The 16,960-nt window shown below is 42.3% G+C and overlaps 1 protein-coding gene across 1 annotated transcript in view; it reads left to right on the top strand.

Annotated features, from left to right (window-relative positions):
• The window catches only part of LOC129863880 (transmembrane protein 132C-like), a 216,571-nt gene that overhangs the window by 101,569 nt on the left and 98,042 nt on the right, over positions 1-16,960 (top strand). Inside the window, exon 4 of the mRNA XM_055936249.1 lies at positions 15,924-16,110. Within this exon, the coding sequence (XP_055792224.1) occupies positions 15,924-16,110 (187 nt within the window). The remainder of the gene's footprint in view (positions 1-15,923; positions 16,111-16,960) is intronic.

The raw sequence follows: 16,960 nt of genomic DNA, 5'->3' as shown, positions 1-16,960 counted from the left end.
TGATGATCTTTTTGGCCTTCCTGTGACATCGGGTGGTGTAGGTGTCCTGGAGGGCAGGTAGTTTGCCCCCGTGATGCGTTGTGCAGACCTCACTACCATCTGGAGAGCATTACGGTTGTGGGCGGAGCAGTTGCCGTACCAGGCGGTGATACAGCCCGACAGGATGCTCTCGATTGTGCATCTGTAAAAGTTTGTGAGTGTTGTTGGTGACAAGCCAAATTTCTTCAGCCTCCTGAGGTTGAAGAGGCACTGTTGCGCCTTCTTCACCACGCTGTCTGTGTGGGTGGACCATTTCAGTTTGTCCGTGATGTGTACGCAGAGGAACTTAAAACTTTCCACCTTCTCCACTAGTGTCTCGTCGATGTGGATATGGGGGTGTTCCCTCTGCTGTTTCCTGAAGTCCATGATCATCTCCTTTGTTTTGTTGAGTGTGAGGTTATTTTCCTGACACCACACTCCGAGGGCCACCACTGAAGACTTCAGAGGGTTATGACATTTAGAGCAATGTGTGGTTTTGGTCATGAGCTTGTGTGAAACACATGAACAAAGTAGAGTAAATATGCCATAGGCCTACGACGCTGGGGGGCGGGGGTGAACGACCAGGCTACCAAACTTCAGGTGTGCAATGTTGCCTTTTTTTAGTTCTTCAACTAGTTGTGAAAGCAGTTCCTTTCTTTTGAGGTATACCTTTTCGGAGAACTCTTCATTGATGAAGGTTTACGTTCCCTTCAGGCACTTGGCTCTCCTGAGAATCTCCTCCTTGTCTTTGAACCTGAGCAGTTTCACCACAATAGATCTGGGACCGTCCATCGGGAAAGAAAGTGCCATTCCTATGCACCCTCTGCATCTCGATGAGTTTAGGATCCAGTTTGAGATGATCAGCCAGGAATTTCTTGGCCTTGACTTCTGTGTCATGCTAAGTCTCAGGCTTTACGCCCTCAATTCCATTGATTAAAATGTTATTGATCCTCGATTAGTAGTCTCCTTTGGAAGGGTGCTTGTCAAGTGTTTTTTGGAAAATTGTGAAATCCTCAGACATGGTTTTGAATGCGGTTGTCACGTTCCTGACCTGTTTTATGTTATTTTTGTATGTGTTTAGTTGGTCAGGGCGTGAGTTGGGGTGAGCATTCTATGTGTTGTGTTTCTATGTTTTGGTCACTTGTAATTAGCCTTATATGGTTCTCAGTCAGGGACAGGTGTTTGACGTTTTCCTCTGATTGAGAACCATATATAGGTTGGCTGTTCACACTGTTTGTAGGTGGGTGAATGTCTTCCGTGTCTGTGTCTATACACCACACGGGACTGTTTCGGTTTGTTCGTTTATGTATGTAGTCTGTTTCCTGTTCGTGCGTTCTTCGTCTATTGTAAGTTCTCAAGTCAGGTCTGTCTACATCGTTTATTTGTTTTGTAGTTTATTCAAGTGTTTTTCGTGTTCGTCTTCGTCTTGCAATAAATTCATTATGTATTCACAACCCGCTGCATTTTGGTCCTCCGATCCTTCTCTCCTCTCCTCGTCCGAGGAGGAGGAAGATCTAGACACCCGTTACAGCGGTCTGGCTGGTGATTCACGTCCTTTAGCTCCTCCACCTCCACCTGCATTAACACCAAACTGTGTTTAAATTCCATTACATCCTTAAACAGATCATCAACCCCTTTGTTGGTATAATCCATAGAGAGTTTCAGATCTATTTGATCTTTATAGAACTGTTTTTGTTGATCCAGCAGTTCATGGAGTGTAGTGCTTGATATGTATTCTTCTTCCGCATTGAGCTTTGCAGCAATTTTGTGTCTAGTGTTATCCATGCTACAAGCTTGATGTGAGCTAAAATGAGTTTGCAAACACAACCGACACCCCACCTCCCGAAAACAAGATCCGCACTGAAATGGCAAACACACACAAGCAACACAGACTTGATCACACATGCACCAGTACGATGAGCAGAGAGAAGGCAAAGGACTTATTCACTGTATGGATCCTGGCTGCACTTTACTAAACGGTCGGAAGATCTCCAACTCACACTGAAGGCACACTTAACCAGCATGGCTACCACAGCATTCTGCAGCAATACGGCATCCCATCGGGTTTGCACTTAGTGGGACTATAATTTGTTTTTCAACAGGACAATGACCCAACACACCTCCATGCTGTGTAAGGGCTATTTGACAAAGAAGGAGTGCTGCATCAGATGACCTGGCCTCAACAATCACCCGACCTAAACCCAATTGAGAAGGTTTGGGATGAGTTATACCACAGAGTGAAAGAAAAGCAGCCAACAAGTGCTCAGCATATGTGGGAACTCCTTCAAGACTGTTGAAAAAGCATTCCAGGTGAAGCTGGTTGAGAGAATACCAAGAGTATCCAAAGCTGTCATCAAAGCAAAGGGTGGCTACTTTGAATAATATAAAATGATTTGTTAAACACATTTTTGGTTACTACATGATTCCATATGTGTTATTTCATAGTTTTGATGTCTGTAGAAAATAGTAGAAAAAGAAAAAGCAACCCTTGAATGAGTTGGTGTGTCCAAACTTTTGCCTGGTACTGTATATCATAAGGATGTGGTAGCCTAAGCCTAATGGTGATGTTAAACATTTCTCCAATTGAGTTGAGATCTGATATTGAGATCTGTTGAGATCTGATATTCTGTGCAGCGCAAGATGAGAGGTACTGTAGGCCAATGTCATAGCCCTATCGTCAACCAATCATACTGTATTTCTCAAATCCTTTCTGGCTAATTTCCTGCTAAACTTGGAGAGGACAGGCCTCATAACTACATACAAAAAGTGTGTGTAACGGCCGTCGTCGGTGGTAGAAGGTGAGGACCAAGGTGCAGCGTGGTAAGTGATATTCATGATATTTAATAATAACCAAAACTGAACACTGAATAACAAAACAACAAAGAAACAACCGAAACAGTTCTATCTGGTGCAGACACACAAAGACTGAAAATAACCACCCAAAAAACCCAACAGAAAACAGGTTACCTAAATATGGTTCCCAATCAGGGACAACGATTGACAGCTGCCTCTGATTGAGAACCATATCAGGCCAAACACAGAAATAGAAAATCATAGAAAAACTAACATAGACAACCCACCCAACTCACGCCCTGACCATACTAAAACAAAAGACAAAACAAAGGAACTAAGGTCAAAACGTGACAGTGTGCCTACATTTACATTTTAGTCATTTAGCAGACGCTCTTATCCAGAGCGACTTACAGTAGAGTGCATACATTTTATTACATTTTACATACTGAGACAAGGATATCCCTACCGGCCAAACGGACCTCCCGGTTGCTTCCGGCTGCGACAGAGCCTGGGCGCGAACCCAGAGACTCTGGTTGCGCAGCTAGCACTGCGATACAGTGCCCTAGACCACTGCGCCACCCGGGAGGGCTTCTGATGAAAAGATACAAAAGTAAATAAATAGCCTTATTAGACTAAAAGATATAAAGTAATTTCGTCAAACTTGTGAGGCTCTCAATGCTCATGAGTTGCTCACTTAACATATTTTCTGCTATAGTATTCCCATCCCGTTTTATAAGTCTCGCTTCCTAACTGTTTTAAATTCCCTGAGACCAACCAGAACTGTTTCCTTGGCCAAATATTCCAAGATTTCCATAAAACAGCCACATGTGGTCTCTCTGTATCACCAAATTTTGCACAAGGGAAAAAAGTTGGATATGCTTCAATTGCTCAGTCGGTGCAGTGAACTGCAGGGGTGTAGGTCTGCCAGAGCACACTGGTCGTCGTCTGCCACTTCTCACAATGCTGCTTTCTTAGTAAAGTTAGATAAAAGCTGAATCAATATCTTGGAAGATCACATATTAATTAATTTGTATTCTACATAACTAAATATAATAGCATAGTTTAACGTTGCTGTTACACCAAAAACACATTTTAGGATGGTTAGCTGAATAGTCCCCAAAAAATATCATGTTGCCAAAACTCAACAGCCACCAGGCAGAATGTGGTTTGATTGAAAAAGCAATACTGGAAGGCTATCTGCTCTAATTTGCTCACAAAACAGTCATTTAAGAAGATCTAGATGCACATTCCCATTAATCTGATTGAGGGGGGTGTTGCCAAGTGTTTTTATTCATGTACGCTACACTGTCCCGCAAAATCATCATGTTGTCCCGCATTTGGGTATTTTAAATGTGGTCACCCTAGAGCTCAGTGACTTGGAAAGGAGCGTATCAAAAGAGCACAGGGGATTTAGAAGGCGTGTGTGTCTCAGTCACCAGATCTCAACCCAAGTGAACACTTATGGGAGATTCTGGAGCGGTGCCTGAGAAAGCGTTTTCCACCACCATCAACAAAACACTAAATTATGGAATTCCTAGTGGAAGAATGGGTGTCGCATCTCTCCAATAGAGTTCGAGACACTTATAGAATCTATGCCAAGGCGCATTGAAGCTGTTTTGGCGGCTCTGGTGAGTTGGGGCGGAACAACTCCCTATTAACCTGTCTAGGATCAGCGTGGCGCTAGCGGCACACCCCCCCCCCCCCCCCCACTGAAAAACCAGTGCCGCGAAATTCAAAAAAAATATTTTTTTAAAATATTTAACTTTCACACATTAAAGTCCAATACAGCTAATGAAAGACACAGATCTTGTGAATCCAGTCAACATTTCCGATTTTTAAAATGTTTTACAGGGAAGACACAATATGTAAAGATGTACATCTATTACCTAAAAACACATTAGCATAATCCACCATCTTTTATTTGTCCACCAACACCAGTAACCATCACCAATTCGGCTAAACTAAGATATTTATAGCCCCTAACCAACAAAAAAACTCATTAGATGACAGTCTGATAACATATTTATGGTATGGGATAGGTTTTGTTAGAAAAAAGTGCATATTTCAGGTAGATGGCATAGTTTACAATTGCACCCACCATCACAAATGGACTAGAATAATTACAATGAGCAACGTGTTTACCTAACTACTAATCATCAAACATTTCGTAAAAATACACAGCATACACGAATCGAAAGACACAGATCCTGTGAATACAGACAATATTTCAGATTTTCTAAGTGTCTTACAGCGAAAACACAATAAATCGTTATATTAGCTTAGCACATAGCAATTAGCAGCCCAGCATTGATTCTAGCCAAAGTGAGCGATAAAAGTCAACATCGCCAAAAGATATTAATTTTTTCACTAACCTTCTCAGAATTCTTCCGATGACACTCCTGTAACATCACATTACAACATGCATATACAGTTTGATCGAAAATGTTTATATTTAGCCACCAAAATCATGGTTAGACAATGTGAAATGTAACTCAGCTGGTCAGAATTTGTCCTTGCGCCACTTAGACAGTGATCTACTCTTATACATAAATACTCATAAACGTGACTAAAAAATATAGGGTGGACAGGGATTGATAGACAATTTAATTCTTAATACAATTGCGTTATTACATTTTTTAATTTATCCTTACTTTTCAATACAGTTTGCGCCAAGCGAAGCTACGTCAAAAAACATGGCGTCCTAAGCCACTAAAATGTTTCGACAGAAACACGATTTATCATAATAAAAATGTCCTACCTTGAGCTGTTCTTCCATCAGTATCTTGGGCAAAGGATCCTTTCTTGGGAGAAATCGTCTTTTGGTGGAAAGCTGTCCTCTTGCCATGTGGAAATGTCAACTGCGTTCGGGATGAACTGAAAAGCGTGCCCAACTTTTCACATCGTTGCAAAAATAAATGTCCCAAAATCGCACTAAACGGATATAAATTGCTATAAAACGCTTTAAATTAACTACTTTATGATGTTTGTAACTCCTATAACGAGTGAAAAGATGACCGGAGAAATATAACAGGCTAAACTAACGCTTGGAACAGGAGAGGGTCGGTGTCTTCCACGCGCGTTACGCAGCAAGAAAAGACTTGCTAGCTAAAGGTTTTTTTCATTTGTAGGGCCTGTGAACGCGCAATCGACCCCGTTGGAATCGTCATCACGTAAAGGCATCCAGGGGAAGACGTAAGAAGTGTCCGTATAGTCATAGCAACGACAGTGCCCTTTTAACTGACTTCAGAAAAGTGGCCAACATTTCTCAAATCTGACTCCATGTCAGGGAAATTGCTGTAGAATGGGCTCTGTTCCACTTAGAGACAAAATTTCAACTCCTATAGAAACTATAGACTGTTTTCTATCCAATAATAATAATAATATGTATATTGTACGATCAAGGATTTTGTGGGAAGCCGTTTAAAAAATTAGCCAAATTAGCATAAATAGTCTAAACAGCGCCCCCATCCCCAACAGGTTAAATCAAAACAAAATCAAATCAAATGTTATTAGTCACATGCGCCGAATACAACAGATGTAGACCTTACAGTGAAATGCTTACTTACGAGCCCCTACCCAACAGTGCTGTTTCAAAAAAGTATGGTTAAGAATAAGAGATAAAAGTAACAAGTAATTAAACAGCAGCAGTAAAAAATAACAATATATACATATATACAAAGTTAATGTGCAGGGGCACCGGTTAGTTGAGGTAGTAGGTAGAGTTATTAAAGTGACTATGCATAAATGACAACAGAAAGTGGCAGTGGTATGGAGAGGGGAGGGGGCAATGTAAATAGTCTGGGTAGCCATTTGACTAGATGTTCAGGAGTCTTATGGCTTGGGGGTAGAAGCTGTTTAGAAGCCTCTGAGACCTAGACTTGGGGCTCCGGTACCGCTTGCCGTGCGGTAGCATAGAGAACTGTCTATGACTAGGGTGGCTGGAGTCTTTGACAATTTTTAGGGCCTTCCTCTGACACTGCCTGGTGTAGAGGTCCTGGATGGCAGGAAGCTTGGCCCCAGAGATGTGCTGGGCCGTTCGTACTACCCTCTGTAGTGCCTTGCGGTCAGAGGCCGAGCAGTTGCCATACCAGGCAGTGATGCAACCAGTCAGAATGCTTTCGATGGTGCAGCTGTAGAACCTTTTGAGGATCTGAGGACCCATGCCAAATCTTTTCAGTCTCCCGAGGGGGAATAGGTGTTGTTGTCCTGGCACCACACGGCCAGGTCTCTGACCTCCTCCCTATAGGCGGTCTCGTTGTTGTCGGTGATCAGGCCTACCACTGTTGTGTCATCGGCAAATTTAATGATGGTGTTGGAGTCGTGCCTGGCCGTGCAGTCATGAGTGAACAGGGAGTACAGGAGGGGACTGAGCACGCACACCTAAGGGGCCCCTGTGTTGAAGATCAGCGTGGCGGATGTGTTGTTACCTACCTTTACCACCTGGGGGCGGCATGTCAGGAAGTCCAGGATCCAGTTGCAGAGGGAGGTGTTTAGTCCCAGGGTCCTTAGCTTATTGATGAGCTTTGAGGGCACTATGGTGTTGAACGCTGAGCTGTAGTCACTGAATTGCATTCTCACATAGGTGTTCCTTTTGTTCAGGTGGGAAAGGGCTGGGTGGAGTGCAATAGAGATTGCATCATCTGTGGATCTGTTGAGGCGGTATGCAATTTAGAGAGGGTCTAGGGTTTCTGGGATGATGGTGTTGATGGTGTTGATATTAAGACACTTTATTACTGCATACACACATATTATTACAGCAGACATGCGAGCTAATCTTACTGGAGTCTCACTGGAGTCTCATAAGAATCTCACTGGAGTTTCATAAGAATCTCACTCGAGTCCAATGTTCCCTCTGTTTTTCGGCACTGAACAAGTTATGGTCTGCTGAGCTCAAACTTGAACATTGTAAAAAATGATGTGCAACTTTCAGCTTGCATTTACTGTGAACACTGTACCTGCTTTAAGTTACAGTTTCAGACAGTGGTCAAGTAGGCTACTGTGGCTATTTGATCATAATGTAGGCCTTCCAGAGTGCCTACCATCAAAAACAATGGAGAAAATGCACCCATAACATATTAACATGGAGATAGATGTTCTATCATTCAGCGTACTGTATTACCCAATGTGTGGTGTTCAATGTAGACCTACATTCCATGAGACTTTTGAAAAAAACATGCAGGGCTTAACATTAACCTGTTTATCCATTTCTCCTTCAGACAAGGAAGTGACTAAAAATGTTGTGTTGTTTGATCCAAGAAACCAGTTCACAAAATAAAATGCATTATTATTCCCATACCATTATTACAGAGAATCAGACAAATTATGCTACCCTCTGCCTATTGGCTACTTAGCTTATTCAAGGCTGTCTCAAAATTAAACACTGCCCCTTTAAGACAAAAAAAAGCTCTTTACCAGTGTCACTTTTCAAAGATGTCTAGAAATGTACATATGTTGTGCTCTTGTAGGAACCAATCACTCCTCCCCCATTGCTGACTACAGATTATCTATAACTGGGCTAAGAACTCAGTAACTAGCAAAGGATATGAACAAATGTGCACACGTGGCTACATGCAGCTCTGCTTTGATTTCAAAACAAGTGATCTACTCATGTCCACTCATGCTGTAAACACAGTCCAGTTCAAAGTGAATGGCATAGATCCATATACAGTACAGTATGGCAATGGTCTAATTTCATATAGGTCTACTGCAGCTTTGATTGGTTATGCCACACCGATCTGTGCTGAGTACAGGCTGAGTCGTGCATGTCAATGAACTAGAATCCTACTCCGATGCATTATGCCGACAACAAAATCTCTTGCATAGTTAGTATTGCATACTAAGTATTGCATAGTTAGTTTTGTTTTGCTATGTTGCATTGAAAGTGGCTAATATTGTGTTGATTCGATCACAATTACTACAGTGAAGGGAAACGTTGATAGTGTTAACTAAGGGGAACAACTCTAGAAAGTTGAGTTGTGCTTCTCTGCGGGTGCTGATATTTCTTCTGTGTGGCAGTCCCGGGGAGCTGCGTGCCCATGCACGAACACAGCTTAAAGCAAACATTGCTGGAGTCTCACTGGAATACCACAGTTGCTCATGACCGAGACACCACCAAGCACCGGAGACACAACCGGATTGGCTCGTTGTTATTCTGGGGTTGGTTGATGCCATTTTGAACCCTCTTCAGACCTTCCATAGTCCATAACTCATTGGCACTCCCATTACACTCTCAACCAATAGCCTGAGGTGGGTTGGCTTCCTCCATGCTTTGGTGTCCATATTCATGTAATGTCTGGTAAAATTTGCACACTAACTGATTCTAATATCACTAATGTATCGTATAAGTGTCATCCTGTGGCTGGAAACTACAGAGAATTCAAGCTCAGTGTCAGAGTAAATTTAGAGTTGAAGTATTAATGAGTGAGCTTTTTTAGGATCTTGCTCTGGGTAAACACTGACTCTAATAGTCAGGCCTCATCTTCAGCCAGGGTGCAAAGCCATACAATATTACATGTACATACTACAATATGTCAATATTACACATAGAGTACATAGAACATATTTATTATTTTTACTATTTTCTATATTGTAGAATAATAGTGAAGACACCAAAACTATGAAATAACACATATGGAATCATGTAGTAACCATAAAAGTGTTCTAGATTCTTCAAAAGTAGCCACCCTTTGCCTTTATGACAGCTTTGCACACTCTTGGCATTCTCTCAACCAGCTTCATCTGGAATGCTTTTCCAACAGTCTTGAAGGAGTTCCAACATATGCTGAGCACTTGTTGGGTGATTTTCTTTCACTCTGTGGTCCAACTCATCCCAAACCATCTCACTTGGGTGATTGTGGAGGCCAGGTCATCTGATGCAGTACTCCATCACTCTCCTTCTTAGTTAAATAGCCCTTACACAGCCTGGAGGTGTGTTGGGTCATTGTCCTGAAGAAAAACAAACGATTGTCAACCTAAGTACAAACCAGATGGGATGGCTTATCACTGCAGAATGCTGTGGTAGCCATGCTGGATAAGTGTGCCTTGACCAGCAAATCACCCCACCTCCTCCTCCATGCTTCACGGTGGGAACCACCGGATCCTCCGTTCACCTACTCTGCGTCTCACAAAGACACGGCGATTGGAACCAAACATCTCAAATTTGGACTCATCTGACCAAAGGACAGAGGTCTAATGTCCATTGCTCGTGTTTCTTGGCCCAAGCAAGTCTGTTATTATTGGTGTCCTTTAGTAGTGGTTTCTTTGCAGCAATTTGACCATGAAGGCCTGATTCACGCAGTTTCCTCTGAACAGTTGATGTTAAGATGTGTCTGTTACTTGAACTTTGTGAAGCATTTATTTGGGCAGCAATTTCTGAGGCTGGTAACTCTAATGAACTTATCCTCTGCATCAGAGGTAACTCTGGATCTTCTTTTCCTGTGGCAGCACTTGAAGAAACTTTCAAAGTTCTTGAAATTTTCCGGATTGACTGACCTTCATGTCTTAAAGTAATGATTTGCTTATTTGAGCTGTTCTTGCCATAATATGGACTTGGTATTTTACCAATTAGGGCTATCTTCAGTAAGCCACCCCTACCTACAGTATAAGGACACAAGGTGAGACCCAAATGCAGACACAGGAGGCAGATGGTTGAGCTCCGATATTTATTATAACAAAAGAGGTAGGCAAAAGGCAGGTCGGGTACAGGCGAGAGTTCATAAACCAGGTCAGAGTCCAAACAGTAACAGGCGATAGGCAGGCTCAAGGTCAAGGGCAGGCAGAGTGGTCCGGCAGGTGGGCTCAGAGAGTCAGGATAGGCAAGGGTCAAAACCAGGAGGGCGAGAAAAGAGAGACTGGGAAATGCAGGAGCTGAGACACAAAAATGCTGGTTGACTTGACAAACAAGACGAACTTGCACAGAGAGACAGGAAACACAGGCATAAATACACTGGGGATAATAAGCGACACCTGGAGGGGGTGGAGACAAGCACAAGGACAGGTGAAACAGATCAGGGCGTAACACAACCTTGTCACAACACAACTGATTGGCTCAAATGCATTAAGAAGGAAAGAAATTCCACAAATGAACTTTTAACTAGATACACCTGTTAATTTAAATGCATTCCAGGTAGTCGACTACCTCATGAAGCTGGTTGAGAGAATGCCAAGAGTGTGCAAAGCGGTCATCAAGGCAAAGGGTGGCTACTTTGAAGAATGTCAAAAATAAAATATATTTTGATTTGTTTAACACTTTTTTGGTTGCTACACGTGTTATTTCATAGTTTTGATGTCTTCACTATTATTCTACAATGTAGAACATAGTCAAACAAGAAAAACCCTTGAATGAGACAAACTTTTGACCGGTACTGTATATATACTGGATGACATGTTTAAAACAGCAAGGAATGTAGCACAGTCCTTTCACTGAACAGCATTGCTATTATGACTCAGTATTTGTGGAGGGAGATCACAGCAAACACTCTGACAGTGCGGACGTGTAGTGATATTGGGTGTTGCTCAACCAGAAGCGGCTGGCGGGGGGAGCTATAGGAGGATGTAATGGCTGGAATGGAATCAATGGAACGGAGTTACACATTTGATTTCCATATGTTTGATATCCTTCTATTTATTCCATTCCAGCCATTACAATGAGCCCGTCCTCCTTTAGCTTATCCCACCAGCCTCCTCTGTACTCAAAGATTAACTTATAACTATACTATTCAACAATTGTACTGCCATTGATCTCACAAGCTATCCATTTAAGGAAGCCATCATTTAAGCAAGTGTGTTCATATGTTTATGTAGTGAAGTCACGATCTGCAGTATTCCTTGCTCGCTTTGAATCCAGTGTCGTGGATGAATCCAGAATCTATGTATTCGGTGACGTTCTCATTCAGATCTCTTTACACCATTGTATATGAATGATACCTATGAGGATGTTCTTTGTCCGAAAGCTGTTTGGTCGTAGTGGTTTATACCCCCTAATTTAAATGCCTCTGGGCTGGCGCCTTTTGTACTTTAGAGAGCTTTACAGTATAAAATGAGAACCACATAATATGATTCCCAGCATGTGTGACCTTGGCTTGGAGAGCACTTTGTAATTCAATGTCCCCGTCCCCTGGCTGGGGTGTGAAATAGAGCAGCATGAATGACGCCAAAATGCCCTTAATTTACATTTTAGACATCAGCCTGACACCTGGGAGGAAATAACGGTTGTGACTAGAGAGAGTACAGCTATGACCCGAAGTGACTTTTCGTAGCTGGTGAAGAGAGCATTTTAGCTAACCCTAACTTTTCCTAACCTTAACCTTTGTCTCCTAATCTGTCACGTTAATGATCCTAACTTGCTGCATGAATTCTCCTAACCAGCTACGAAAAGTAACTTCCGGTCGAAGCTGTACTCCCTCTAGTCACAACCATTATTTCCTCCCAGGGGTCAGGCTGATGTCTAAAATGTAAAGTGTAAATTAATGGCGTGCTCTAGTCAAAACCGGAAATAACAGCCTTGCCCCGCAGTGTCACTTCCTGTACCCCGCGGCTACTCTCTCTTCTTTGGGGAGCACAAAGTAACTACCCCTACCCGCTTGCATGCATATAAACACACACATGCAATGTATGTTCACTCAAGTGCACATCGCATAGAGGATCTAGCCTTCAAAAGCTTCTATTTATGAGTTCCAGTCCCATCCTCTTCATTAAAGAGTGATCAGTATCTGGTAATATTTCACACTGTCTTTTGTCCTTCGTAATCTGATCTTTCCTCCTTTTCTCCCTCTCTGTGTCCTGTGGTGGTGTGTGTGTGTTCCTGTGTGTGTTTCAACTGCCCACTTCCATCCTGTAAAGCTCCAGGTCTTGGCCCCCATGCTGGCTCCCTGATTGTGTTCCCCGCTTCCTCAGTGGGGGGGGGCTGTACCTCCCAGAGCTGCCCCAGATGGAAGCACTCTGTCTGGGTTACTGTCCCGCTGGATCTGGGCCTCAGGCAACCTCCAGCCCACCACAGAGTACAAGCCCTTACTTCTGACCTATAGGAATTGAGAATCCTCCACCGATTAGCACGCGTTCCTGCCTAGCTACATTTCATCTGCCTCTACTTCTATGGTCCCAAACGTTTAATTTCTCCCCACCACACACACACACACACACACATCACACACACACACACACACACAAACAGGCCCACTGCGGCACCGCAGCCCACTCCACGCGGAGGCTTTGTGTTGAAATTGATTCTGTTCTTTTGATGTATCATTGTTGTCACTGCTAACCAAATCGTTGCTGCGCCTGAAAGGAGTCACCATAGCAAAGTTGCCTTCCTTCCTGTGGTTGCTTAGGCCCATTCATAAAGGTGTTAGGAATAAGGAATATACACAGCTGCTGCACAGGCCCTCTGTTGAGTAGCTGACATCTTAGTATTTTATATTTTTTTGTCATACTTTCATTCCTGGAGCCCTTTGTCACAACAGCTCTCCCCTGGAGAGGAATCTCACTAAGCCAAACAGTGAGTTCTTGTGTATCTCTACGTGTGTGTACGCATGCTTTTGTTTATTCTTGACTGCTGTCAGGTCAGCGGGAGCGGCACAAAAAAGCACATTGGTTACTGTGACACCCAGGTCTACAGTAAACAGCCTGACGATCCAGGAAAGTCCATAATATCCACACTCTTAACACAGCACTCTCGCACAGTAACTACTGTACACTTTGCATTGTGGGGCTTATTCTTAGCTAGAACCCTATTTAGTTCAGTCTTTGTCCGTCTCAGGCATGCATCTCGAAGCAGCAACAGAAGCAGCAGAAAAATAAGCAGGTAGCTGACTCTTCGACAATAGTTTTCTATGGAAATGTTGCTCCCTTTCTCTGGCTCCATTGAAAGGCACAGTATGGTTATGTTTATAATGAGACACATATTTAAGATGGCTGACCTCTGGCCAGCAGGATGCAGCCATTTATCATCCCAAACACATGCCGTGGCAGTACCAGCCACCAGATAACACACTGCCCTCTGCTGGACACACACTGTGTGTGTGTGTGTGTGTGTGTGTGTGTGTGTGTGTGTGTGTGTGTGTGTGTGTGTGTGTGTGTGTGTGTGTTTGTGTGGCAGAAGTGGATAAGCTTGTCAATGTGGCCATATATGTCTCTATTCAAACATACAGATTATTCACAGTTTGTGAGATTAGATTGTCAGAGTTGATTTGAACAGAGTAATTCCTGCAGTACGGTGTCGTCATACATTGCAGTCTGTCCTCCAAAACTCTCATTGCGCATTGATCTCACCGACCACCAGTCTTTGAAGTGTGGTTGTAATTTTCTGAAATGGTAAACCAGAAAAAGTTTTGGGAGTCTAAAATGGAATATATGCTCAGCTAGAATGTTCAGCTCCAAGACCATGGATCAGTGTCCCTCGCCTAGTGGATTTTGGGTATTGATCCTGTTGCACAATATGACACTCATGAGGACACAACTTGGAAGTTGGTACAATACAATACAGAGACCAATCCAATTTATTCCCCTGTGGATTGTATAATGCCTGTCTGAGTTTGCACTTACTTTGAAAACTAGGTGGCATCTCAGCATGCACTTAAATTGTGATTATACACACAAAAAATACAGTTACACGAGAGGGTTTGTTTGTATTACACAGAATGTATTACACAGAATTGACAGCAAGTTTCAGATCCCGGTTGCAAGTTATAGTTTCACAATGCCTTGTACATTGTTTGTTTCCCCGGGATGTTTACTTTTGTATCTAGTTTTATCTTAGATAAAGAATGCCATGGGGACAGACAGTCAGGCAGGCTGATCAAACTGAAGGCTCAGGAAATCAGAGTTAAGGATTTTTGTATTCATCGTTTTTCCTGCTTTGTTTGCATCGCAATCAGTGGAGAGCCAATGTTATTCTTTTCAGATAAGATCTTTTCTCTGTGAAATGTGCCATGGAGGAGGAACAAAAGTAAATTGCTTTTTTCTCCCTCATGCTTCTGGGGAATGTGAGACAGAACTGAACTGAACTGAGTTTGGGTTGCAGTAGATACATGTTATACTATTTAAAAGCTCTCCTCTTTTTAGGAAACTTGTCTGTTTGGCACTCACTTTTCCATATGTCTGCGTCTCCTTTTGTCTAACTAAGTTTCCATCCAAACTGAGACAGATTTTCATGTGAATATCGTAAAATCAAATATATATATATATGTATTTCCCCACCAGATGTAGCAGATATAATGTGTGTGATGACGTAGGGCACATATAAAACACTTTTGCACTTCATTTTTCATGTACCGAATAAAAAACATGGGTAACACTTTATTTGGATAGTCAACAGACATGTCAGTAACATGCCAACAAACATGCAGTTGACATGTTACTGATATTCTGTATATAGTCTGTAGAGCGTCTACAGATGGACTATCCAAATAAAGTGTTACCAAAACATGAGTTGAATGTGTTTCAATTGCATTTTCCACTTTACCGATAGTTTTGTCACACAAACTGTTGCGAAAAATGACAAATTTGCCCAATCTGGTTTTCGCACATGCTCTAGACAAGTGGACACTGGAAAGGTTACGTTACATGATGAGATGGATAAGAGCAAGATCATTTTTATTTTTAATTGGCAGCTAAGCACCGATCATCAGGTCACTAGCATACAAGTTAAGATGCTCAAAATGTATTGGAAAAGAGCATCAAGCTGATCACCGCACACTGTCACCACCTTATAGCCTAAACTGTGCATGCTTCCACACAACATAACATCCTGTGATTGCAAATTTACCTCGACATGAGGGTTATTCTATCAACAATTGCTCAATAGATTGTTTCCAGAGCAATATGTTGCATAATACATTTTACCGACACAAAAATAACCCACCGTGTCGAACAATCAAATTGTCTGTTGACATTCATAAAGTTCTACCGACACTTTGTTTCCATCACACACATTTTTTTAAACGCCATGACTTTACTTGCATAAAAACTGTGGATGGAAACGTGGTTATTGATGATACTAATACTAATACATCCTTAATGCCTTTTCTAAACACCCAAGATCACTTGATCATACAAATAAAAACCACTTCTTTCCCTCCTTTCCTTCTTCCCTCTCCCCTCCCCTCTTCCCCCAGGCCGGAGGCGGGTTACCAGAGGGTCCTCCAGGTGGATCTGGAGGTGAACGGGCTACTGGACCCGCTGGGCAGCCGGGTGGTGATGTGGCAGGTGGAGTACCCTCCTACCCGCTCCCTCACTGATGAGGTCCAGACCCTCATCCGCCTGGCACCACAGGACTTGGGTGGCATTGTGCCACTTGCAATGGTGAGGAACCAGAAAGAGAGTGTGTAGTAATATTTATCATGTATATAATATACCTCACATGCGACTCATAAGAAGACAATTCATTTTGCCCATTAAATGAATTATCTGAATCCATAAGATAAATAGCAATATGCAAGAAAAATATAGTTGAGTTACGGTAATAGGCAATGAAGAAATGTCTGAGAATGGAATCTATTTAATTACTTTGTAAAATGAATGGATTCACATACAAGGCATAACGAATAAGTTACAAAGCATGAATACGCATTACAAGGCATTATTCCAAGCGTGGTCAGAGAGAGAGAGAGGCTTGTGCTATGACCTAAAGCTCATGGGAGAGGTGGAGAGAAAGAAAGAGAGTAGGTATCTCACCACAGCAAGTCAGGAACATAAGAGAAGGTACAATGAATCTAAGACCCTTTCATAAGCTTCTGAGTTGTTTGGATTCAAAATTTGTTGACCGATTGTGTTACTGTAAAGTTAACCTCCCGTCAGATATCAGACCTACAGTTAAAGTCGGAAGTTTACATACACCTTAGCCAAATACACTGAAGCTCAGTTTTTCACAATTTATGACATTTAATCGAAGTAACAATTCCCTGTCTTAGGTCAGTGAGGATCACCATTTTATTTCTAAGAATGCGAAATGTCAGAATAATAGTAGAGAATGATTTATTTCAGCTTTTATTTCTTTCATCACAATCCCAGTGGGTCAGAAGATTACATACACTAATTAGTATTTAGTAGCATTGCCTTTACATTTTTTAACTGGGGTCAAACGTTTCGGGTAGCCTTCCACAAGCTTCCCACAATAAGTTGGGTGAATTTTGGGCCATTGCTCCTGACAGTG

This window comes from Salvelinus fontinalis, chromosome 10 (genome assembly GCF_029448725.1).
Source record: "Salvelinus fontinalis isolate EN_2023a chromosome 10, ASM2944872v1, whole genome shotgun sequence".
NCBI classification, from domain to species: Eukaryota; Metazoa; Chordata; class Actinopteri; order Salmoniformes; family Salmonidae; genus Salvelinus; species Salvelinus fontinalis.
Note: the sequence above shows the minus strand (reverse complement) of the source record. Positions and strands in the feature narration are given on the sequence as shown.